At 38.9% G+C, this 27,075-nt stretch overlaps 1 protein-coding gene across 4 annotated transcripts; it reads right to left on the bottom strand.

Annotated features, from left to right (window-relative positions):
- Nucleotides 1-922: 922 nt before the first annotated feature.
- On the bottom strand, nucleotides 923-27,050 carry nrg1 (neuregulin 1). 4 transcript variants are annotated; one of them, XM_008423102.3, is made up of 8 exons: nucleotides 24,969-27,050; nucleotides 23,929-24,886; nucleotides 16,326-16,464; nucleotides 12,558-12,625; nucleotides 9,804-9,906; nucleotides 8,284-8,440; nucleotides 8,087-8,202; nucleotides 923-2,995 (listed from the first exon to the last, which is right to left on the bottom strand). In XM_008423102.3, the coding sequence occupies exons 2-8, from the start codon at nucleotides 24,620-24,622 to the stop codon at nucleotides 2,398-2,400; spliced, it is 1,875 nt and encodes a 624-aa protein (XP_008421324.2). In that variant the 5' UTR covers nucleotides 24,623-24,886; nucleotides 24,969-27,050; the 3' UTR covers nucleotides 923-2,397. The 4 variants fall into 4 exon arrangements, with proteins under 4 accessions (XP_008421324.2, XP_008421328.2, XP_008421326.2 ...); XM_008423106.3 differs by lacking the exon at nucleotides 12,558-12,625 and adding an exon at nucleotides 11,787-11,845; XM_008423104.3 differs by having other exon boundaries at nucleotides 23,929-24,813.
- Nucleotides 27,051-27,075: the final 25 nt, after the last annotated feature.

Genomic DNA, 27,075 nt, shown 5'->3' with positions numbered 1-27,075 from the left:
GGGTCCCGTTGATTGAAGGGAACGAAGATATTTTGTAGACAATCATGACCAGATTTAAATATTCAGGTGATTTTTAATAGAACAAATATCAGTAAACAGCTGGTGGTTTCAGTCAACCACCTTTTCATGTTCTAATCGTGGAATTATCCTTTCCTGGGATGATGTGTAATAAATTACATTTTAAAATACGTTTGTCAAAAGAGACACAATAAGTCCCAACTTTGATATACACCATTAAATATAAATGATTTTCTTATAATTAATATAATAACAGGCAGATTTTTCATGTCTTTTCGATACTAATGGAGAAAACATGAAAACCCCTACATGACTCTTACTCCACCTAGTGGACGGGGTGTATAAGTTCGACTAACAGTTTCTCCAAAGTAAAGGCGAATAAGTTGGCGACTTGTCAACACTTTAGTCAAAAATCACGAATACCTGATAAACGTATTTAAATCTAAAAATAAATCTTACTTCTAGCATTTTTCTTGTTTTATTCTTCATCTGCCCTTCACAGTTCCTTTAAGTCGGTTTGTCACATATAATTCCAATAAAATATGATAAAGTTTGTGGTAGTAACATGACAAAAGGGGTAAAAACTCTATGAATACTTTTACAAAGCACTGCAAGAACTAAATATAGAATAGGAATATAATGGTACTTTGAGGTACAAAACAGAATATATTTAAATTCAAAAGTGTTTTTTATCGAGTACACGGCTGAAAGGTAAAAGGTCAAACTAAGAAAATTGTCAGTCAACTGTTTGGGCCTTTTTTGGTTTATTTTTGTGCTAGAAGTATTACATATTTTAATTATCGTGTAACTTTAGGAGATTATAATTGTTTACAACCTCCAAAAATAAAGTTTCTTTCTGTTGGTTCCATGGTGAGTGAGTGTTCAGCAGATGACAAATAATAGATTGGATGGTTAAACCATTTCAGGTTTTTTTTATTCATTTCTTTTCAATTACATTTACAATGACACCACACACATAAGTCACAAACCAAAGCATTTGAGAACAGAAGTGCAAACGAGTCTTTTGAAGTTTGTGAGTTGTTGAATTTAAAAGTCCAAACACACTTACAAGTCCATGTAAGAGTGAAAGCAGTTAACCACTATGTGTAGTTAAAGTATTATTTGTGGCCAGTCTGTACAACATGGAAGCCTTCATTAAAGGAACAATGCTCCATTTATTCTGTATTTTCATCATTGTCCTTCGGGGAAACAACCCTGGCTGGGTTTTTCTACAGATTGTGAAACGAAGTAAACCGTTTCTTATAGAAATGAATGAAACGTTACTTTTTAAAACGATATCTTTGTCAGATGTCTTGCTTGAATGAACATAAAATCAGTGTATTTGACCACTGCTGTTTCCATTTTAGCAGCCATTTTGTCTCCAGTGATTTGCTGGAAGTCAGCAATAAAGAAAATAAAAAAAACGGAGAGAAAGCATTTCCATCTTTCTCTTCATGTCTTTGCTCTAGATATTCATTATTTACTCATATTACATCTCACAGGACAGCTTTTTAAATCCGCTTGGCAAACAGGTAAGACTTTAGCTTGCAGACACTGTCCTTCTTATGCAGCCTGTCTGGAAAATCCCCAGCCTGAAGTGGGAATATGGATCGGCTTTCCAAAGCTACAGCAGTGCTTCCGGTAACAACATTAGAATTTTAATACAGAATAGAATCCAATATAGAACTGAAAGAAATCTACATGGTTATGTTAGGTATAGATGTGACAGCATTAGCAACACCTACAAAGCAGGTTTTAGTGATTGCACATTTATCTCGCAGTTATATTAATTCAGTGACAAGTTACTGGGACAGATAGTGACCAACAAAAATCAGATTTTTGCTAACATTTTCTCTATCTCTCATCAAATGCAGATAACAAGTCATTTTAAAATGTTTACTGAGTATGAGTCCAGGTGTGGTAGTTCAGTGACACATTCCCTTAAGCCGTTCAGTGGACCAATCAGACGAGGGTATGAAAGGAGTGACCTGTCAAAGGAAAACCCTGGAAATTAAACCACAACATGCTCACTATTTTATCAAAGCATGCGTCTGGACCCAACCAAGTGTTGGGACGGTGATCCATAGCTCAGTATGCAACGCTACTCCAGCTCAGCCACACTAAACAGAAAGGCACCGTTGATATTTTTCTGCTCTGAAATCTACTGGGAACCTTTGCTACATACGAGCATATGGCACTTAACCTGCAGCTCATGAACATCTTTATACAGCTGTGTCTTCTTTTATAAAACTCTTTATTTGCTACATCACTAAAATAGGTTTCTTTTTTCTTTTTTTCAAAAGTCTTTATACAGCAGTTAGCTTGTTGAAAGTTACATTTTAAGTGAATGTGTCTCTGTAGAAGGTATTTCTGTTAATGTTACACAGCAATGGGATTGTAAGGTTTAACCAGCAGGACAGGACTTGGTGATGCTGGGTTAGTCCTGCTGCTCTCCACGTCCCAAAGCGCTGTGCTACTGTCTGCAGTACGGAAGGGCGCGTCTCCTCCATGAGGCTCGTCTGTTTCACTGAATATCATGCTGTCACTGGACTCCATGGAATGCAGTACATGGCATACAGCACTTTTGGTGCTGCAGTTCTGATTCATTAGTTTCTCTGGTAATTCTAAAAAGCTGTAGCTGGTAGCGTCTGTCCCACAGTCCCCCATGACTCCATAGGTAACATTCTTTGCAGCGAGGGCTGGGCTGGGAGGTAAGCTGTGTGCTACCAAGCCGTGATTATAGTGGGAGAAGATTCTCTTCTGATCGGCCAGTTTTGGGGACAGCTGCTGCTGGCTCTTCTTTGACAGCAGCAGCGGGCGCTCCTCCTCAACAGAGGGACTTAGAGCCACTGAGGGGACAGAAAGGGCCAGGCTGTATAGTGGAGCAGACATCTCTGATGGAGGAGAGACAGGACTGCTCAGAGCTGTCTTTGGGTCCGGAGACAGCTGGGACAGGCTTCTCATGGGAGAGGCAAATCTGCACAAACACAGTCAGAACAGAGATATTAGAAACAACTTAGTTCAAAAAATCATACCGCAGGACTGACCTGAAAAATGGAAATAACATACAAATATTTAAGATTCAACCCATGAAGTCTTTATTACAAACTCAAAGTAAGATAAAATAAATGAGCAAGTTCAAGATGAGATTTTTTTTATTTCACCAGATGCAACAATGAAAATTAGCTGGAAAATCACATCAGTCATGAAGGTCCACATGCCTTAAACCAAATGCTCACTAGGGGCGCTGTTTCCAACTAACTTCACAGAGAGACCTCTTTATTCCTGTTATCAATAAGATAATTTTTTCCATTATTATATTTTTAACTAATTTCTGTCAAATATCTGGGACATTGGCTGGTAAAGTCTTCTAATGTCTACTATAACAGTCCAGCATTTCCTAAGGTAACATAACAACACTGTCAGCAGGCAGACTCTTCTTACATCCACATACAGAATTATTACTTTCAAGTTTTTACATTTTTCTTCTGTGTTTAAATTTTAAAAAAGATCAAATACCAAATCATTTAAGTCATAAGTGGAGAATTATGGCTTCATAGCACAGACGTCACCAATAAAAGAACACAGTGCAAGTCAAAACAGCCAGATACAATAAAGCAGGCGTCCTACTGCTATTCTGAAAACTAGAGGTGCACCGATTTATCAGCCAGCAGATTTCCATTATTTTGGGAGTTCTGTGTGTTTTCTGATCATCCGATACGTAACATGTGAAGTCGATCTTATCCACATGTACCTCAGCAAAGGTTTACAAGTCAGTCACTGTCCTCTGCTGCTCTCCAGTGAGATATTTGACTGATAGACAGCTCCACCAGGTCATGTCTAAATGTTTGCTTTTAACAATAGTCACCCCAATGTTACCAACTCAGCGACTTTCTTGCTGTATTTAGCAACATTTTAGACAGAAACAAAGGTATTGGCCAAAATCTGAATCAGCAGCTCAGGCTTTTTAAAAGGTTGGGAATCGGCAATCAGCCAGAAAACTGCAATCGGTGCACCCTAACTGGAAACAGATCATTCCAGTGAGAAGTGATTAAACACTGGTATGGTGATACATAATGATTATTGTTGTCAGCCATGCATACAATTTGAGGCAAATCCAAACATGACAAAGTTAATGAAACCAATTAAGTTTGGTTTTAATGTTTCAGGACATCATTTTGTTCTGTCTTTTTTTTCCTTTTCTTTTAAGCATTTCTAAGGTTTGATGTCAGTTGGTATACTATTTGTCATAAGTGTTCTCCATTTTTTTTAACTTCACTGTTTAAAAAAATATAATACAATTAAATTTAGCTTAGCTAAAGGGTTTCTACAATCTACAACCAGAAACCAAAGACAAAGACAGAAAATATGCTGACTGCAGCTCCATCTTATTAGCAACAGCACAAGATTTTTGACCATATTTTTAACTGTCATGAAGGAAAGACTGATTTTTAGATTGTATCACAGGTCCATTGTTATGGGATGAGATAATATCTTAGGTCAGATGTATATTTTAATATATTTTTATTATGCTGATGCTGGATCTTTCACTGAGTGCAGAGTTCACATTGACCACGTGACCTAGATTAGGCCTAATGACAGCTGTCCACTATAGAAACAGGACATGAAAATGGTTTACTTTCACACACAGTGGACCTGAACATCAGATGTATCTTTGTCCGTTAAGAATGCGTCTCAACCAGTTGTAGTGTGTGTTTATAACCAATGTCCTAGTGTGACAATCACCTCTATTAAAATTTCAAGAAGTTTACCCTAAGTGTTGTCCTTAGACAGAAGGAAACTGGCGAGAATGTCCAAGAACAACCCAGACACCCATCATGGACAGAGAGAACATGACTGAAGGGTGTTTGGCATTAACATGTCAAATAAATGTTAATGTCTTTGACATGTTAAAGACTTTATTACCTGGATTAGATTGGAGAAACGTTTGACGGTCAGATGAGACAAAAATTGAAGCAATGCCCAAGTGGAGGTGACAGCATCATGCTGTGGGTCTTATTTGCTACCAGAGACACAGATGCATTGCAAAATGAAGACAGAGGACCACTGCCAAATTCTTCCACATTAAGTCTCAACTCATCAGCTCGATGGTTAGAACCTGGGGACAGTTCAGGTTTCCAGCCGCTCAGTGAGCGCAGACATTCATTTACTTATTTTGAATTAGCAAAATTGCTCAAAAAGACTTCAACCTGGGGTTGAGATTGTTTTATGGAAGCACACATTCATTGGAGGAGATCATGTTTATTTTAGTTCATGTTTAATTTTATAGATCTCATATTTAGCTGAGTCTGGAAGATTGCTTAACACTATTATACTTGAAAAAAGCCAGTTTTTGTTTGTTTCCCTCCCCAAAATTTTTTGTTATTATTTCAATAAATGTAGTTTCTCAAAATAGGCCACAGCCATTTTGTTGTGTTATAAGTTTGGGTAAATAAATCACTGCTGCACTCTGGGGAAGAAATAAAAGCTTTGCTTTCACCTGGAAGGATTTGTGTATCATTAAAAGCTGCATTATGTCTTATTTTTCTCAGGCTGCATCTTTTGGCCTCAGCCAAGCATTGTTATAAAATAAGAAATTAAAGAAAAATAAATACATCCTATTGCCCAACTTTAAAAGACGTTCTATATTGGTGTAAGAACCAGCAGCTGACGGGTAGTTTAATAGGAAACATCAAATTCTGCATCAATTAATGGACATTGTTTCATGTGTAAATTCAACGTTAAGAGCTCAAAGTGAAGACATTCACACCATAATGAGTGCATGTCAACCTCTGAGGTTTGACCAATCACAGGGCATATTACTCCTGTCCATCTTTTCCATTAAAATGAATTATGGACACATTTCACTTCAGGACAATTTATATGTTCAATAATTGCATTAATTATGCTCTAATTTAATTGATTGACAAACTAATTCCATACTTACTAACTGATGGGGAGATGTTCATGAAACAGCTTCTCTACTGGAAACTGAAATCTACACAATGAGCAGGGATTTCCAAATTCTATCATTAAAGTAAGACATGAAAATGATTGAATTAAACATATCTAAATGTACCTTTGATAAATGTTTTACATGGCGAAATGAACCCCATTTCCCATTATTTGCAGATTAAGTGCTTCCTTTTGATAGTTAAAACTGATAGTTGTAGACGATTTTCCCCTAAAGTGTTGTCATTCTTCTGATCTTCATAGTTCTGTTTATTTGTCAAATTTAAGATTCATTTATCAGTTACCTGGAAGTTTAAGGCAACTCCTGTTGGAGTTTGGTGTCTCGGCACTTGGCTGAATTAAAACTTAAGTCAGTGGTGCCACTTGTGGCATTCAGACGGCCCCGGACGCCCTGTGTGGCACGTTGGCTATTCTCCGCCAATGACATCACAGAGTAAGACTCAGTATCAGACAGAACATTGTTGCTCCAGTCCTCACTCCAGCTGCAGAGACAGGGAGGGAGTTATTGACATGGGGACCATATACTGCTACGTCTTCTGCCCACAACCTGTTTAACCCATGTCACATAGAAGGTGTTTAGTCAGAGGCTGATGTACTAAATCACCTAAAATATGTACGTTTCTTTCTATTTTGGTATTTATTCTCAATGCACAAGAGAAGCCACAAGGGGAATCGGAAAACAGGAACAGACTGTCAGATCAGAAAACATCCCAAAATGAGACTGGTGAATGCATGGAGCTCATCAAGACTGCACCTCTGCAAAGACAACATTTGGATTTAGTTTTCATGTCAGGACACAAAACTCTGTGTAATCAGTAAAAGTACACCTGAGTTCATGTTCTCAGTGTCGGGTCAAAGGTCAGAGTGTTCCCAACCCGGGTTTGTTCAGGACTTGAGAAAAGACTTCTCCTCTTTACACTCAGGGACCAGAATACATGTACAGTTATGTAAGGGAGTGTCGTCATTTTAAATCACAATCTCTATACTGTTTTATTACTATTATCATTATTATTAAGTTGCTAGAGGGCGCAGTTGAGCTGTTTGTGTTGAACCCTTAAAATACCTGCATGAATAATGGATATGTGAAATATGGAGACTGTTGAAGCCTCCAACTTCATTTAGGTAAAAAAAATTATAACATTTGAATTACAACAGGCCTTTTACAGTAGTTTAGCTGCTTGGGCAGCTAAATTAAAACAGTGGTGGGGAATAATGTGTTCACTATGTGAGCTTCGTCACCATCTGAAGAGCCCGGAGGCAGACAGAACAAAGAGGAGCCCTCTGATGGTCCTACATGTTGGCATCTCTGGCTTCATTGCTCTGCAGGACTGAGGGTTCCTCCACTCTGTGCTGAATCTCAGCTTTTTCCAGGACTTCACCGTTTTGTGCAGCGAGACGTTTCTCTGGAATCTGGCAGATAACTAGGATCTATTGAAATGTATGTATGATTGAACTGAAATGATTTCTTTGTAAAGTGCCTTGAGACGACATTTGTTGTGAATTGGCGCTACGCAAATAAACTGAGTTGAATTGAATCAAAGAGCCTGATTAATCTGGCTCAACACCAGCTATACTGCAGCCATGACTTTGCTACATTTTTGTGATTGAATGTTTGAACCATGGGTTTTTTCCATGGTTCAGCAGAGTCAAGAAGTTCAGCCACCAGCTCCTTTTCCAGGGAAGACACACAGCTCAATTGTGCTTTTTGTCTTTATGTTAAGCACACAGTGTGTAATCCTGCATTGCATCCTCTCCTGGTACATCTCACTGGGAGGAGCCAGAAATTTGAACAGGACACTTTATGAAATATTCTTTTGGATTGATGGATAGATTGTCTCTGCTGGACATGATTGAAAAGGTTTTTGTAGATATATTGCTTTTTGTTGTTCTGATACTATTGTAGGCAAGTTCAAAAACATGTTATGGTAACACAAAGCAGTTGGGTTTGAACAGGTTCACTGTCAGTATTTCATGGGGTGAACTATTCTTTCACTTACGCCAACCTCGTGCACATTTTCAATCTAATTAGTAACACATAAATTCCCATAAACAAATTCAAACCAAAGAGAGCGTCTAACAAAATGTCTGTTTTTACCTTTGGCTGGAGATGTTGGTGAGTGTGGTGGGCTGATTAGCAGTCGCATATTTGCTTGTGGGAAAAGTTGTTTCTGTCTCCTCAGTTACAAGCTGCCTCATGGAACCATTACATGGCTGGAAGTAGGCAGAACCAGGATGAGAATTGATTCTACAGATATAAGTTCTCATACTTTTAATTTAAAACCAACAGCTTACGTTGACAATCTTCAAATCCTGCAGAGGCACAGCAGCACTGGGACGTCCTGCAGCAGAGCTTTCCATACAGGAGCCAGCAGCGGGATTTGAATTGTTCTTTCTCTTCTTCTTCTTCTGGCTCTGCCTCAGGCGTTCACGTAGTTTCTTCCTTTGCTTGCTGGTTGATGAGAAACAAAGGAGAGTCATAATATTTCCAGAAGGTGTTACAAATATTCACAGGTAGTCAAAAGCAGCACCTGCTCATAAGTTTTCTTTATCATGTCTATTTTGTTACAGAATCAACTCAGCAGTGTTTCAATCTCTGAACAATTGCATAACAAATATTTTCCATATTTGACTGGTGTATTTTCTTTGAATCAACAGAAAATTCTGGAACATTTTGACAGATTACAGCTTACATCCCTGACTGTACTTGGTGAAGACACATTGGGCGCTTTCAACTTTAAGCACATTTCTTCTGAATATCACCTCTGACATGGACACTGAACTAAATGCATCTTGCTGATCAGAGTTTACAGTGTGAAGACGGACAGGGAAGGTGGAGCCTGACGTGCAAATGCTTCTTCTTTACAAGCATTTGCACAACTGACTGTAAACACAGAAGAAAACATTATTACAAAATATTACATACATTAATTAAAAACATCTAAATTGTAATACTTATAAAGTCAAATGTTTTAGTTAGGACTTTTGTAAGACTTGCACTTCCTTCACTACCAATTAGAAAATATCAGTGTTTAAAAAAAGGCTTATATCTGTACTTGTTTACAGAAAACTGCAGTTGCAGTGAATGATGCAGTGAATGATGCAGTGAATGATGCAGTGAATGATGCAGTGAATGCTTCAGTGAATGATTCAGTGAATTATTCAGTGAATGATGCAGTGAATGCTTCAGTGAATGATTCAGTGAATGCTTCAGTGAATGATTCAGTGAATGATGCAGTGAATGATTCAGTGAATGATTCAGTGAATGATTCAGTGAATGATTCAGTGAATGATTCAGTGAATGATTCAGTGAATGATTCAGTGAATGATTCAGTGAATGATGCAGTGAATGCAGCAGTTAAAGCTGCAGCAAGAAGGAGCACTCACACCATCACACACACTCAAAATACAGATCAGAAAGGCTCTGCTTCATGTTGCATTAGCTTCACCTCAAAGTATAACAACCATTTAGGGCACAAATTAGTGTTTTCAGCATTCAATTGCACAAAGATACACAAAAACCATTACTTTTAGAATACATCCAAACTGACCTGAATTTTGCGAACGATTCAATTTTATTTATTCTTGTTTTCTTTTGATCAGCACAAGACGGGATCAAAATAACACCTCAACCTTCCCAAACAGATCTCTTTGCTTCAAGTCTACTGAGGTGCACAGCATGTCATTTTCAGGTTCAATTTAATTGATCAATCTGGGATGAGACACTGAGATTCGCCCCATTGGAGAGATTTAGGGATTTGGGTGTGAAAATTCAAAACATTTATGCTAAAAGAGAAAGAAATGGTAGAAATTACTTTGTTTTGCAGTAGGCCACCACGCACAAGATTCCAACAACTAGGAGTGCTATGCAGATCCCCGTTATTGTTAAAATGCGCTTTTGATACAGTTCCTCGGCTTCTGAAAGAGAACAGAAAATTCTTTATGATATCAAAGTAACACTCAATCACAAACATATGACTAAAAGCAAACCGAAAGAGAGCATTGTGCGTGCAACACTGCATTATGCACAACACTGAGAAAAAGTTAGATGATCAAATCTCGCCATTGATAAAAACACCAAACTATCCGTTTGCATTGGTTTGCTCTGCTTTTTGCTCATCTTTATACAGTATTAGAAGAGCAGAGCAGACAGATAAAATAAATATGAACGGATGCACTAAATGGAAGCAGGTGTGTTAGAAAACACAAACACTGAAATGAAACTGGAGGGACCAACAATTCCTCCAATCTCCACAGAAACATGCAGCATTAGCAGCTGTAGAATATGTAGAGCTGACATTATGGAAACACACACTTATACACATAAATATGAGAAGGAAATGTGGAAATGATAAATTTATCATTCAATTTCAAGTTGGGCTCAAAAGAAATACAAAAAAAATTGTAACCATCATAAACAATATTTTAATAACATTGTAGTTTTGGCATATGCTGTTTTTTGAGGAAGCCTTTTTAATAAGATTAGTTTCAATTTATTGTTGGATACCAGAAAAGTTTCTAATGTCATTTGTTTGATTTTCATATATTATTCTGAATTTGAACAAATATTTTAAGGCATGAGTTATCAAGGAGGTATCAGGGAAAATATCATAGCAATTCTCTGTTCTTTAACTGCAATAATTGCATTGTGGGGGAGCGGGGGGGGGGGGGGGGGGGTTAACCAACCTAAAGAATAAACATTTTAAATCATTATGATTTCAACACTGGCCAAAATAAAACTAACTATGCATGAGCGAAGTGAACCTCTGTGATGGAGCAAAATAAATACATGGAGAAAACTAATCAAATCCCATCTGATGAAAAGCCATTTTTAGCTTGGCTTTAAGAACAACAGCATTTTTATATGGTGAGGAAAAGTTGTGATCAAACAAAAGGTTTCAGATTAGGCTGAGAAGAAGATATTCAGACGCCTCAAACCTTCTGACCTCACAGCAGTTTGAAGGAATTCTGATTTATGAACATCCTACAGGCTTCATCTGTGCAGCTAGTTTACTGTACTGATGGTGTTTAGGATGAGGACTACCTAGCTGTGCAGTACTTTACCAAAAACCCTGCAGTGTCTAACTTAACAAAGGAGACTGAAATTAACCAAGGTAAATCTCCACTATGTTGCACTATAGAATATTATACATATATGGGGTTTGAGTTCAGATGATAAAATCTGCTTTTTATTCAAATGTTGGCATCTGACGCTGTCTTGACTGACCTCATTGGTCTCTTAATCATAAGACTGTCTACTTGCAGTAGACAGTCCAAACTGTTTACTGCAAGTAAGACACTGGCTACTCTGAAGTACTTTACAAACCCTACTTAAACAAACCAATTTATCAGTGCAAACCGATGGTTGGGAAAGGCTTCAGTGAATGGAAATATTGTGTGCAAATGTTAAGGTTAGTGATGGGTGGTAATGGTCAGAAATCCAGTAGGAGTGCATGTAGATGACAGGTCATGCACAGGCTGCATGCACTTCGCGCATGTGCCAATGTGCATGAGGCCTGATGTGGTTTCTGATGCTCATCTTTTTACTGTTTTGTTTCTCCAACTTTCAAAAAACAACAATGCAAATTCCATTCTATTTTATTGTAACTCCTCTAGATAAAAGTAAAAGAATTCCTTCAAGTTAAAAGCTAAGAACCAATTCCAAATCATGCCAAGTTTTAGAGAAATTTGCTAGCATGCAAAAACAAGTGACAACATTAATGATATGAAGGACAAATGTAATTGTTTGTGATGCATGCTTTAATATGGATGAAAGGAGAGAAGAACAGGACACATACTGTAAAAGCTGGCCATCACATAGTTTTGGCAGCGATCACCAGTAAATTCACTTGGACACCTACGCATGAAAGACAAGAAACAAACAAGAACGAGAGGCTGTTAGTTACGAAAGATCTGTGTAAAACCCACAACAGTCATCACTGGTGTTAGGAGGACGGGTCCAACAAGACCAAAAAGTCTAGCTGTCACTTTTTTTTACATCTGAGAATCTGAGTTATGTGATTTGTCTCAGACCTTCCTGTGTGTTTTAGTTTGTCTGCAGTCATGCAGAGATTACATGACACACTGTTGGGGTTTGCATCACCAGCAAGCCAGTTTAACCTGTCTCTTTGCAACAGACTGAAATTTGCATGTACTTATGTGGCCACTGAGTCCAGGCTGTCACTAATATAATCCTATAGATTGGGAGTCACAGGGGAAGAATGTTAGTGTGAATGGAGACAACATTAAGTCATACACGTATCTCTGCTTCTTGGAAAACAACTCAGCCCTTCGACGTGATGGGTTACAACACAGATGACATGTGATGAGATGTGAAGTACATGCAAAATTCAGCACAGTGCTCTGCAGAGGAGAGTGGGCAGAACTCTTAAAATGCTTCCCCGTTTGGCTGTGTCAGATTTGATGTTTTAAAAGATTATTGTATCACATGATTTTAGTTAGGGGTTACCAGGGAAATGTGGATTTCTCCATCATGTCTTGAAGAAAACATGACAGGGGTGAGACACCAGTAATGACATGTGGGACTGAAGACAGCTGTGTTGACATACGTTTTGGGTCTGAGACTTTCTTAAGCACAGCCTGTTCACATCGGTGCCCAGTGAATCCGGCCAAGCACCTGGGTGATGGATAGAAGGGAGAGGAGAAACACAACGGCTATGTGTTACACACAAACACACACTGATTGACAGCACAGTGAGCACCAAAAAAACAGAGATCCAGGAGAATAAGAACTCAAGTTACAGAGCACTACTTTCACTGAGACCTGGCAGTTTTAATTTGGTGGCCATAATAGATCCTCTTCATATGTATTACTTTACTAACATGCTCTTGAAATTCATCAAACAAGTTGTTGTTTTTTTTATTCTCAAAAAATGACCTCACATTTCTGAGAACAAAATAAACCCAAATAATTACTTTATTCAATTAAGTTTAAAATAAAATAGATTTTATACATATCCAATAAAGATTGTAAAGATTATTAAGGTAAGTTTTTATGAGGACATATATAAACAAAAACCAAACAAGCATCTGATGAGCATGATGTTGTGAAGGCTGAAGTCAGTAGATGAAGTAGCAGTCAGGGTGAATAACAGAAATCTCAGGATAACTTCAAAGCTTCCACTGTGTAGAACAATCCTCTGCTCACAACAAACAATAACACTAAATGTTTAGATTATAGCTGGACCTTTTCAGCTGGTCACCATTCTTTGTCTGAAAAAGCTCATTTTGGGATGGATGAAAATGAATTAGAAGCAAGTGAAGCTGAGAAACCACTACCAGTCCAAAGAAAAGTGACTCACACTGTAATATTTACCTGGACCAATACAGAATACATTACCTCAGGCATCATTTCAATAAGCTTTGCAATGTAAATATTTATTTCCCACCAGTGTTGCATTGATTTGTGTCATGGTCTTGCAGAGATGATGGGAGAGACCCAGCGCTTTGCATAGTTTGAACTCTGGACTCTGTGGTCGCCAATCCATGATGACTCATGATCACTTTTGGACAACTTGAGCCTGATGAATCCTGGCATTGCCGTCTTGGAATGTAGTCATGCCACCAGCAAAGAGGACATTCACAGATGGACTAACCTGGTCTTCAGTATTTAAATCTGGACTCATCAGACCACCTGACCTTCCACTGCTCCAGCGTCCAGTCTGATGCTCCCCAGCAGATTAGCCTCACTGATCTGTGGAAGCTGTTCAGTCCTGTTCCTTTTGAGGTCCCTTCACATTGTGGAGTGGAAATGCTCACTTTCACTTTTAAACACAAGTGAAAGTGTGTTTAAAAGTGACCCAAAGCAAAACTATTAGCTGTAAAGCTACAATCTGCCACTGCAAACAGAACAACAGTTGATCATCCAGTGTCCTTTAAATCTCACAAGTATTTTATTCAATAGAACTTGTTGCAGATCAAATGGCTGAACAACAGCTTTGCTTCTTAAAGCATTTGATTTATGCAGACTGCCTGCAGGAGGAGAGTGACAGAGCCACGCCCCTTTGATTCAGCAATCCCAGGTGTATGTTCAAAAAGAACACACTTTTAAAGTAATCTCTAAGGGAGGCCTGTGGTTGTGTGTTTATGTAGATCTATGATCTGAGAAAGGAATCGCAAATTCATCAAAGCAGGTAGTGTGTTTGGTCTCTAACAGACATCGTCTGTTTTTGCTTTTCTGTTTCGCCACACTTCAAATCATCAAACACATTTTAATAACAGACAAAAATAATGTGAATAAATGCAAAAATGCTGATTTTAAATGTTTATTTTCAAATGATGTATTAAGAAGTTATCCAAACCAACCTGGTCTTTTGTGAAAATGTAATTCCACTCTCATTAAATCATCTACTAACTGTGATTAAGGGCAAGATGAGATGTTTTTTAGGGTAAATTTCTCCTCATCCATCATAAACAGTCCCTCCATCTTAAACACCTTCATAGGAGGGAAACATCAGGATGAGAACACAACACAGCACTTGAACTTTTTTTGTTTGCTAATGTCCATGGATTATTTTATGAAATAATCATGGTCTCTAAACAGCCCCCTGTATGTTTACCCATAATATTTAGCTGAAGCGTGAATTTCCTTTTCCTGAGTGTCTGAGTCAGATGAAAGAGTGACGGTATATCAGTGAGTAAAACACAGACCAATTTATTTGCAATAAATTGTAACTTTTATCCTGACTGTTGTTATGCTACACAAACAAAGCACATCAGACACAAAGTATTCTGGTGACACAATTCTTCAGAGAAAAGCATTGTCTGACAAAAACCTGAGTGGAAATTACTTCAACCATACTCATTCCACAGAGATTCCTGAGCACCACCGTGTGCCAGGCAGCCTGCACTTCTCATTGATTTGTCAATGACCACAGCAATAAGTCCTGTGAGCCTGGTGAGCTGAGCACCATCGATGTAGATTACTGGATTGGAGAGCGCCAACAAGTCGCCATAGCTAGTGGCACACACCTGCAGGCGACATCATGTCCACAAAACCACTGTTCCAATGCAAGAGTCAGCCACAAAAATGATCGCAGCACCCTTACTCCTTATCAGATTTCTATAAAATATGACTTAAATTAAAGAGAAGAAAATTGCATGTAAAAAAAATTTCAGTCAGTTGTGTTAAGATGCAAGAGAGGACTAAGCAAACTTATTTTTTATATTGGACAGTTAATTTACTTTTACATACTGGTAATTGCTGCTGTAGGAGATATAGTTTGTTAAATACTTTATGATATTCTTTACCCTATTTTACAAATGTTATTTTGCAATGATCTCCAAAGGAGGCAGTCCAGTTTTTGGCATTTATTCAACTTTCAGAAATTACAGCAGCTGCAGTGTGCCACGGCAAAAGGAAAAAATGCTGAAAAACAGGTGAAGAACTCAAAACCACTTGTATTCTTAATTTCTCTCAGTCGGTTTTACTCCACCTGCACATAGTTGCCGTGGCAACTAACACTTTGTGTTTTATTACTACTTTTTCCAGAACTGTGAAATAAGATACCCTTGGATGTTGTTATCTAATTGTCATAGTGTTGACAAGTAAAACATTGCATACTTTTTCAGATCCTTTGTATTACTGTCATTTTCCTGATCACCGATATTATTGACTCAGTGCAAAACAGTGCAGCACCTGACACACAGTAGTCATGTGATGTCCAGTCCAGTAACAGGCCTATCAACGGTGACCCACCAGCAGAAACAGAAATCAGTACGCCTGCATCAAACAATGCTACCAGAATTTTTGCTTTCCAATTACCTGATTTTGTCAGCTGCCTCCACAGATCCTCACAGACCACTTTTAAACCCCCAGAAAGGAGCCCGTCTGTAAGATCTCCCACTTGTTGCTCTCAGACAGCAATCCTCAACACTTCCTTCTCTTCATTGGATTCACTGTTATTTATTATTATTTAAGTAATTAGTTAACATTCAAGATGAAGACTTTACACTGTGTTGTGTACAGTTGGTTCAGTGTTACTTACCTATTGTCATCACTCTTTGGCAACATTAGGCTGTGTTCTAGTCTAACCGGTGTTTTCTTTCATTTATTTATTGATTGATTGATCAATCAATTGATTCATCCAACTCATGGTCCACATAGACATTCATTTCTTTCTTCCACTCCTTTTTTAGAGTGATTGACATAGAGACAATATTATGAATTACAAAACCAAATAAAATTAAAAGGAACAGTTGTACACATGGTAATGAAAGCCCTTTAACCCAGAGTACATAATGATAACCAGAGGTTAGAAGTTCTCCTCCAGCAGTTCCAACACATTTGGTGACATAAGCAGACGTCTGTCTCATACCTGCACAGAAACTTTGTACTGCCAGGCATGATTTCAAGTGTGAAGCATTCGCCTCCATTAACGCAGTAGTTCTTCTGCCTGTCACTGCAGCGCATGATGTGGCTGGAAGTCTTGGTTGGAGAGGAGGTGCTGGTGGTAGCTGCAGGATGACAACCAGGGTTATTGCTTGAAGGACAATAAATAAAATCAATTAGTCAATTTTTTAACTGCAAGTAATAAATAAATATATAATGTACAAAAAGAATTAAAAACATGGACACTTTATTTTTTACTGCCTGTCACATTTTTTTTTTTACTGCCTGACTTTATTGAAAGACTGTGTAGAAACTTTAGGATTTTACTTAAATTATATCTTACTAAGTTTACTTTATATGCATGTTAAACTTTACATTACCTCTAGGTAAATACATTTTTCTGCATGTATGTTACTAAAGCACTCTATTACACCACAGACTCAGCAGAATCCTCAGCTTGGCATAACTTCATTTTTCAAGCATGTTATCTTGGTCCTGGAAAAAAAAACATTTTTTTCATAGTCTGTCCTCCCAGTCTATCAGTGTTTCAACACAACAAAGATTGCACAGAGAGAAAAGTAGTTGCCTCACAATCTGAAAGTTGTGGGTTTGATTCCAGCTTCCTCCTGCCACATGCTGCTGTGCACCTGGGCAAGGATGTTAATCCAAAGTTTTGTGCCAATCTGTATATTGGAAAGTAATGTCGGTAATGTGTTACTTAGTAACCCGCAATTCTAATCTCATCCCTTTTTTTATTAACAAGTAATCTAATGTGTTACTATTTCCAATCCAGTAATCAGATTAAAGTTACTCATAGCTGTGATGGGTATGGCAGGCTAGAGGCAGGGTGCACTGTGGGTAAGCAGCTAAGTTCCCCACTGCTACTAAAAAATGACAAGCAAAACCCCCAACACTGAATATTAAAAAAATAATAATAATAATTAGCATTTCAGCATCAGCTGCTACTGCGCTTCAGTCACTACTGCACTGACTGCAGGGTCTGTCTGCCCACAAATCCTGAAAACAACAGTGAGCCAGAGAATAGATCACTGGAGACAAGTCTCCTTGAAACATACAATATTTCATTTGCAATTTGTCCTCGGCGATGCTCCAAGCTCACGCTTTTAACCGGAGGCTCCCCATTCCCCATAGCAATCACAAATGGTTAAGATGTCTTTGACCTTGCTCCATACTTGACTGCAATCCTTTGCGGCTGTTGTTTTACTCATTGGCAAATTGATTTAGAGTAGAACAGGGTTTTAGTTTTTAATGTGGATCAAATTCCTCTCACACATGCCCAACTCTCTAGTTCCAGTTATAGCAAAATACAGACAAAATTGTTAAATACACAGACATGAAAAACAATCAAAGCTGTCTTAAAATTAATCATAAAACCAGATTATAAGGTTGTCTGAGTCCATTGGTCAGCCTTCAGATGATGTTACGTTTTGCTTAGACAGCCTTGCAGACAGTTTCTTTTCTAACATGGCGTCATCGGTTGCTTTGCTATGGGTTCCTGCTTTTACTGGCTTTTGACTGTATGCAATATTGCCAACCTTTGTAGCTTAGAACCTCATATCCCTTTAGCTTAACCACTCTTGAGTCATCTCTGATTTCTTTATGTTGCTTTTCGGAAACCTATACCTTTGGTTAGTCCTTAAAGTGGCAGGCTTTAGATTAGGGGTCCCCAAACTAAGGCCCGGGGTCGGATCCGGCCCTCCTCCACATTTAGTTCGGCCCCCTGAACAATACCAGAGAGCATTCAGATTTTTTTTTCCATTTACCGTATTTTCCGGACTATAAGCCGTTTATATGTGGATTTTCCTTCAACCACCAGGGGGCTCTTTAGCAGGAAGTGAATCATTGGAAGTCTCGGTTACTTGCGCGCCAACATTGAGCCCACAAGCAGCAAAATGAGTAAGAAACAGATCAGATGTCTTTGGAAAGTTTATTTGCAAAGGGGAAAAGGCCCAGAGAAGAGACAGGAGAATGGATTTATCCCGGACCGGTAGGTGAGTCCCACATTACAAGCCCGCTCTGCGTAACATGGCGACCCTGCCAGCATGCCTAGGTGGGCCCCATATGGGGCAAAGAAGGACAGACCAGATGGGTCCCATATGAGTTTGTCCGCGGGTTCCACGATGGCTCAACATGTAGGGCCACAGCCCACATGGGCCCTACATGGTGGTGGGCTCACATGGGTTTGCCCATTTAGGGCCCGTATAGGGCCCACGTAGACTGCGTTGGGCCACCGTGGAACCCGAGGACAAACCCATATGGGACCCATATATCTGCCCTCCTTTCCCCCATATGGGGCCCACCTAGGTATGCCGGCAGGGGACCGGCTGCTAATGAGGCAATGAAGCTTCAAGCTGCTTTGCCACGTTGAGACCAAGCAGGCTGTGGATATAAGCAACACTTCAGGTGTCATTGTCTCCCATCAGTCCCGGATGGGACCGTCTTGTTGCAGAGAAACAAGCTCAGGGCTCCCGTTAGTCATTATCGTGAGTTAAAATTTTCACGAAAATAAATGTTCGTTTTTGTGGCGCTTCTGTTATTTTGAAGGGATATAAACGTTACCATAGCGACCAGTCAGAGCGTTTGGGCAGTGGTCGAGAGGAGATGAGTAGAGCTTGTGAGTCTTAAGTCTGGTTTAGACGGAAAGATTTAAGAATGTCGGCCGATTCTCCAAACCTCTGTGACCACAGAGCTGATAAAAGTCCAACAGGTTCGATCGGTTCGTGTGTCCAAGGCAGGAGGAGCATGAACCGATTCCAGTCACGAACATCCCGATTCCAGAGGATAATCCAGTAAAACCTCCAACATAGAGGGAATTTAGAATAACCAAACACGGATGACGATGTAGAAGCAATAGTGATAGTTTGTGGAGTCATTTTAAGAGATAAAAGACGTAATAAAAAGAAAAGGCGGTGGATAAAAGACAACGTGAGCAGCCGCTCTATTTGCTGCACTATGATTTGGAGGTCAATATGTTTTTTCATAGTTAACATTTTTAACTGAATAAACATAATAATGACCTTTAGATTTAATAATAAACATTTCCACATATCATCTCCGATATCCACCGGACTCTCAGATATGTCAGCTGTTTGGGATTCCCCTCTGTTCTGACGTCACCGCGCTTTCTGATTGGCTACCTGTCACATTCAACTGGTTTTATTCTCGTTCCAAGTCAGGGAAAAACCCCACAGGCTGCATAAAAGGGCCAAGACAACCCAAATAGGGCATATTCAGTATTTAGTGGGAACACCAACATGCAGAAGCCTTATCTGACTGTTCATCCCTCCCCCTCTCCCCCCAGGGCCGCAACAAAATGTCCAAGTCTTGACCAGTCCGCAGTATTAAAAAGGTGGACCACTGATTTAGCACATGCTAGTAGCAACACGAAGGATCAGCACTTTTACCGTTCGGAAACTACCGTAATCAGTTCTGTTAAATCTAATCTTGGCAACTTTTTCTTTTTCAACCCTAATAAATGTGATATTCAATTGACCTGTTATGACTCAAATTTTGGGTGTCCGCCCCCCTCTGCTGCTGCTGCATCGTTGTGGAAAACCTGGAGCGGCAGAGATATCTGAGGCTTAGATGTGTATGTTTACTGGTTTAAAAAAAAAATTAAAAAAAACTTTGGGGTTGTGGTTTATAGTCCGGTGCGGCTCATAGTTCGGAAAATACGGACTATAATCCTTCCTGGATTTTTTTCTGTGAAGAACCCAGAGAGGGTTATTTGATTGTGCTTTCTGGAAAACAATATATTTTTACATTTAGGCACTCCTATTGTCACACCTTTTCTGTTACAAACTGACTCCGGCCCCCACCAGAGAAGGGAAAAGTTATGTGGCCCTCACAGGAAAAAGTTTGGGAACCCCTGATTTAGATCTTCAGGATTTCTGGACGTCTTTCAATTTTACAGAAATGTTTGCTTGTTTGTTAAACGACATAACTTTGAGCCATAACTAAACACAAGAGTTGTTTTATAATTAGATGAACAGAACTTTTGTGAATTAAGTAGTCATTACAGTGGTAGGCCTCTTATCTTTAATTAACAATTTTAATACACAAAGCAAAATAGGATAGCTAAGATTATACAAGAATGTTAACAATTTTAGCAAAACCAATTCTTTTGTTGGCTTAGTGTTTAGTTAAATCCAAAAGGCTGGATCAGTATCTGTCACATGGGGCAGCTACTGCCATCATCAAGTGAATTGGAAGCACATTTCTAAGTGTTCACCATGGGAATCATGAATGGAAACAGGAATGGTGCAAAGCCAGGCAGTCTCAAACAGGAAACATTTGATCATTCTTCATCAGTGCTAATAATGTCTAAAGTCTGATGGCAGAAATGTTGACATCACTGTCAATAATACTGCAACACTCCAATTATAATCTAAGCTAAAATGCATCTAAATACTATAGAAAAAGAAGCACTTAGATAAGGTTAAAATCTAATTTCTAAAAATATCAAGAAATGCATTTCTTAGATTAATACATAGGCATATTTACACAGACGAATATGTGGTCCAATGAGACTCATTTGTTTGATTCATTTTGAAAATTACTTTTAAAGATCATTTTCATTAAGCTCATGTTTTGGTAATAAAAACATTTTTTGTGGGCTGATTACGCCTTGGAACAGTCTGTCTGTTTCTAGATGAGGATCTCAGCATCATTATCCAGAATGCTGGAAAGTTGATCCCTATCTCCCAGAGTATAACCTTGACAGGGAATCCTTATTGAAATTTCAATCGGTCTTCCAAGGTTAAATTAAGTGTCTAAATTAATATTATAAAATTCTAGGCTATGACAATCAAGCCCAATGTCATTTTTTTAATAGTCCCAGATCAAATTTCGAAAAAAAAATATTTGTGGCATGTTCCCTTCCCGTCAAACCGATACGTTTTCACCTTAATTGAGTCATAAAGAAAATACCTCTGCCATCATCAGTGGAGATGATCTAACACACTCACAGGGCAATAAATCAGAAAGTGAGGTGATCACAACAGAAGCATCATGGTGGCGAGCCACAGGCAGACAGACAGTATTACTGTGCTGGTTTTTCTGGCGGCAGCATCAATTAGCTTCCAGCAGGCTCTGACCTTGAAATGTAGCACAGGCAGAAAACAGGAAGTGTCTCCATATCAGAGCCCAGGGTTTCAGTTAGTGTCATGCATCATTTATTGATTTTTACTTATTCATAAGACTGGAACTATTCATCCACACATTTCAGGGAGTTGCACATTGCTTACAGTTGTGCAGGACCTTTTCAGCTCCCACATCTTCAGTGCAGATAGAATAAGGTTTGTGGTGCCTTTAGTTTTAGAGTGGAGCTACCAAGCACACATATACATACATATATATATATATATATATATATATATATATATATATATATATATATATATATATATACATAGAAGAAATTATAGTTGGTATAATTCTTATTACATGATAATTGTTCAAATTGATAATGTTTGTAGTTCTAGGTATGCATGACAAATTTAATCTGCATGAGCAAATTTTAAAACATTGGAAGCAATGCAGAGCATCTCTGCTTGATTTGGAGTCATTTGTGCAGGAAACACCTCATGTTGACAACACAATGCTGGAGCAAAAGACAAATGGAACCAGCAAGATTTCACTTCTTATCTAGCATTAAACATACTGATTACAACATATTGTATTTAGAGAAAATTATCATTGTCACCATATTATTAGTTACCTTATTAAAACATTGCATAGTCATACACATTATATTATTAGCAGGTTTACTTTCTATCACTGCTAAATATTGCTTTCTTTAAAAATGAAAGCTTATTGTTGCTGCAGTTTTTTTTCAAGAGCTCAGATATTTATGTCAGCATCAGAACAAAGAACAATTTGAATGTGGTTAAGGAAATATATCAAATTAAGATTAGAGATAGTTTGAGATGAAATATGGAAAAGACAAATGTATAAGTCAAAACTATACTAAGTGATTGTCCCCACCAATGTGTCTACAGTGTATGAAGAAGAAGACAGTTCAATCAGGAATACTGTGGAGCAGCAGACCATATGGTGGTCTTTATTCACTGCCAGTGTTTTTACTGTTCAATCTCCGACTTTTGAAATGTCGATAGTTATATCCAATTTTTTGAAAAAAAAATAATAATAATTTTTTATCTCATTTATCTTTCTGATGAATATTTGGAAAAATACACAAGGGCTTTATAAGCAGCAGCTCAGCTAATGGAACCCAGCTAACACTAAGCTCTGATGAGCATAAACAAACAAGAAACTTATTGGAATTTTAATCACATTTCCTTTCAAATAAGCTCCCCTACATTTCTCAAATTAATGTGAAATATTGTAGAAAATCAATAAAAAGTTAAAGTGCTTTCACACACTGATTATTCTCATGGTTCTTCTGTGTGTTCTGTTCATAGCTGTAAATCAACTGGAAAGTGTGCTGAAGTTGATATTCTAATTGGAAAGTAAGAGGTTTTCACCAGAGACCAGTACAGCTGAGACACATACAAACCTTACTGAAAAATGCCCTTTTTTACATTCCTGATGGTTTGTGTTTTTGATGTTTGCTGAATCTATTAGAATTACAAACTGACAACAGTGTCTCTATCTATTTTATTAATTCAAACATAAAAAAGAATGTTGGCGAGATACTGTACAAGTACCATGTACAATATGGTACTAGGTAAGGGTTCCTTTATGTCTTTTTCTGCTTTTAATATTTAACACATGATGCAGCCATCTTGGATTTCGAGGTCGAGAAGCCTCTGACTTTCCAAGCCGAATGTGTGATGAGAAAGTCTTTAGCTAATTTGTTTGACTTGGAGAAGAAAGGATGTGAAGACATGTCCTTTCCCTTCATAAAGTCTGCTCCAGCTTCTCCTGTGCTGATTGAGTTCAGAAATGAAACACACAATTCTTTCCTTTGAGTTCTGGAAATCCTGACCAGCTCTGTGGATACTTCCATCTCATTTCTCTGAACTTAGAAGCTTCCAAAGAAAGAAACTGAGCTAGTGTGATCCTAACATTGCATAGTATTTTGATAACATTTGCTTCCAGAAATTGACCTGAATCACTGGTGGAATAAAAGCTGGGAACAGAAATTGGAACAAGTTCATTTGTTGCTTCTGACACGCCTACCTGTATAGCAACAGTTGGCAAAGTAGGCGATTGCTACACTCTGCATGTCACAGCATGTTATCATTCAAAGGAAATTCTTTAAATAGCTGACAGAACACATCCACAGAACAGAGCTGAGTTTGAAAGAGTCCTCTTTGGTCTGGACTAGGAGCCGCAGACCCCAGGTCCAGACCAAATTCAGCAATCCTCCAATCATCAACCTGCCTTTTAAAGAGAAAATCAGGTGTTCCGAGAACAAATACAAGGATTAAAACTTTTTAAAAGAGTGCTGTGCTTAGACTGCTGTAAATTAAATTACTTTTTCACGTTACTCTGTGTCACCAAGCACCATTAATACATTCCTAAACCTTAGTTTTAAAAGCCTATTCTTAAACAGAAAACAAGAAGAGAAGAAAACCTGTTGACGAGAATGTTGGGATACTTACATAAAGTTTGAAAGAGTTTGTCTAAGTCCTGGGTTGTCTGTGGGTTGGAGTTTTGCTTTGGAACAGTAGAACGTTCAGCATTGTACTTCAGGGTCACAGAAGGATATGTCACTTGTGGAGATTGAGGCACAAATGGCCCGACTGTAGATTTCTCTTTCCCAAAAACGTCCGGGTGTCCAGGTGTAATGGCGATGGTAGTGGTCAGGGAGATGGTAGAGGGAGCAGAATGAGGAATAGAGACGGTGATTCCAAGAGTGGGGTTAACCGATATAATGATGGGATCCTGGCCAATGGGTTTAGGATCTAAGTGGGTGGGTGGTTCATATTCAAAGATCTTATCCACAAAGACCCATTTGAGTCCAGCAGTGCAAAGAGCTAAACTAAGAAGGCAAGCCAGGATGGGCAGAATGCAGATTTTTTCAGAGTGGAGGCAACGGTTAATCTGTTCCATCTCTATGCACACACAGCAGGTCGCAGGCAAAGGCACAATTCCCAAAGCACCCTCATGCTCCCCATCACCTCGGCCTTCCTCTGTAATTCCCTTTACACCCTCATCCCCACTCTCACCAGCTGCCTCCGTCTCCTCTGGTTTCTCCTCTGGGACTGGCCCAGTATCAGGAGGCGGGCCAGTGGGGGAGGCCGTTTCAGGAGATGGAGCCGGTCCTGCAGAGTAGTCCTCCATTCCCTCAGTCATCCTTTTAAACTGCTGGAGGAAGAGTCTCTGAATGCTTCAACCATTAAAACAGGGCATCACACAAGTGTGGTCTGCCACGACAGTCTATGAGAAGGCTTCCCAACATGAGGCTGTAGAGTCAGAGGACGAAAAAGCAAAATGCCCTTCAGAGACTGAAAGCTTGACAGTGGTCCACGAGGTGGCAGGATGACCTGCATCCAAGGAAAGCCAGCTTTTTACACATGCTTTAAACACAGTCAGGGAGTTGTACTGCAGTTAATTTATCTGCAGGCGAAATACATACACATATATTAATGCTGTATCTGGTTGAGTCGTGAGCGACGGTAGAAAAGTAGTTGTGACTCACCTGAACACTTTGGCAGGGGAAGGAGAAGGGGCGGTGTCGACGTGATGGGCCGGCTGCAGTAACTGGATCGTCAAGGACAGGCTGGCCGGGCACTGCAGTGGCAGGACGGACATGCTGCCTTGTCTAAAGTGCTCCAAGCAGCTGAAAGGCTGAATCATCAGGGAGCGGCAGGTGTCCTTCCTCTCAGTGCAGCCAAAGAAACAGATGAGTAAGGAGAAAAGGGAAAGAAAGCGAATCCTAGAGAGGGAGGGGGGCTGCAGTAGCACAGTGGGTCAGAGGAGGATGGATACTCCCCTTCTCCTTCTCTCCTCTCTCACTCCTCCTCTCGCTGTCGTTTCTCTCCAACTGGAGTGCACAGCAGCCTCTGGCCTCCTCCCTCTCTGTCTCACTTCCTCTGTCTTTGCAGGCTGCTCCCAATCCAAGCACAAAGCATCCAGCTAAGCAAGTTCCTACATGATCCAATTAGAGTGCATGTCAGCGAATCACAGACAGCCGAACTGCTGTAGCCACCCCTCCCAGCACCACTCCCCAATGACTCTACTGCAAGGCTGGGGAACGAACAGCCAAGCAGACATAGGAAACACATGGAGAAATGAATGGCACAAAAGTTTAGTTAATATATTGTTGCATCTGAAATATATTGAAGTGAAAAAAAAAAATTCAAGATCTTAACATATTTAATGTACACAATCTTTAGAGAACAATTTTCCAGGTCTTACTTTTAAAACGTTTAATATTCAAACATCAGAACTTTCTGTGACTGGAAACAGTAATCATTGGTTGATCATTGCATACAGTTTTATCTCAGCAGTCTACTAGCTGCTAATGGGTCAGAAACTAAAACAAATAACTTCATGGGAAATAAATTATTGATGCTCATCATCATACAACTTTAGAACATTTCCCACAGTTGCTATGGGAAACAGTTGGATAAATGTTTCAGGGAATGGTTCCTAATGTTACCCGTGTGCTCATTGCTCTCAAAAAAATAAGCTGCAAGAGTGGTATAAAGCCACCAGATCCTCATTAAGCCAATTAATGCCCAAGCCCCACCCCCCACTAGCACTGCAGACTTATAAATAGGATAAAAGAAAAATCCAAGGTGGAGTTTGGGAGGGGGAGAAGACTTCAACAAGATGAGGAGTATCTAAAAGGTCAGTTTATCACCATACTGAGCACTGACACTCCTGTGACCCTATCCCATCCTCAGACAGAGTTAATACCAGTAATGGTATCAGTGGGGGAGCACTTCCTGTCAGGCCTCTGAATTAGTGACCTGAATATTGATTAACTTCTCAGGATACATAATCTGACACAGGAAGTGCAGAATAATAAATATCTGTGGGGTTTAGGTCTATTACCATCACAGTGTTGTTTAGTCTCTTTAGACCATAAGACAATAAGACCCAAGATTGCAAATGTTTCATTAGATAAATTATCAATTACATATAGCATGATAAGAATTAGAAAGGATACTTTTAATAGGTATCCTTGAATGTTTTTAGTGAAAACATGAATGTTTTTAGTGTTATTTTTATGGTTTTGGCTTGAATATTTGCATTTACAAAAGAAAACTCATAACTCATTCCCACAATAAAACAAAGAAAAAAAAATTGTAGCTTAAGAATTTGATAAAGTCACGGTAAATTAAAAGGAGTGTCAGACTTCCACCAAACATTTACTCCTTGTCCCTGTTGGCACTTACTGGTCAAAACTGGAGTAACACTTTTGTTAAGCGATTTCTGCATTAAAGCTTTTCCAACTTAATGCCAAAATTAAGACACTTAGTGAAGGAGATTTTAAAAAGCCTATTAAATTATCTAAATTGTTGACAGATTACAGAGGGGCTCATCTATTAACTGCCACAAAAAGCTCTGAAAACTTCTGGTAATGTCTTCCTACATAATTTTAGTTTGAAAAGGCCCCATCAGCCTCACTAATGTTTAAACCTCTGCCTGCTGGTCAATCAGCTTGTCTTAGATTCAGATGAATATAAAAGCACACTTTTTGCAGTGGCTGCTTCACATCTATAGAACAGTTTATCCCTCTAGTCAAAAAAGAAAATAAAACCAATCTTAAAGCTCCTGAATATTGTATTCTGATTTAT

The sequence above is a fragment of the Poecilia reticulata genome, chromosome 12, assembly GCF_904066995.2.
Source record: "Poecilia reticulata chromosome 12, P_reticulata-male-v2, whole genome shotgun sequence".
NCBI classification, from domain to species: Eukaryota; Metazoa; Chordata; class Actinopteri; order Cyprinodontiformes; family Poeciliidae; genus Poecilia; species Poecilia reticulata.
The sequence above is the reverse complement of the archived record's forward strand: the minus strand, read 5'-3'. Positions and strand labels throughout refer to the sequence as shown.

Bases quoted from the DNA above. Each gene is read 5' to 3' on its own strand.
- nrg1 (XM_008423102.3), bottom strand. From the start codon at position 24,622: ATGACTGAGGGAATGGAGGACTACTCTGCAGGACCGGCTCCATCTCCT. The intron at 16,465-23,928 runs GTAAGTATCCCA...GTCATCCTGCAG, and splicing joins CAAACTCTTTCAAACTTTAT to CTACCACCAGCACCTCCTCT. The intron at 2,996-8,086 runs GTAAAAACAGAC...GTGTTTGTGCAG, and splicing joins ACCAACATCTCCAGCCAAAG to ATTTGCCTCTCCCATGAGAA.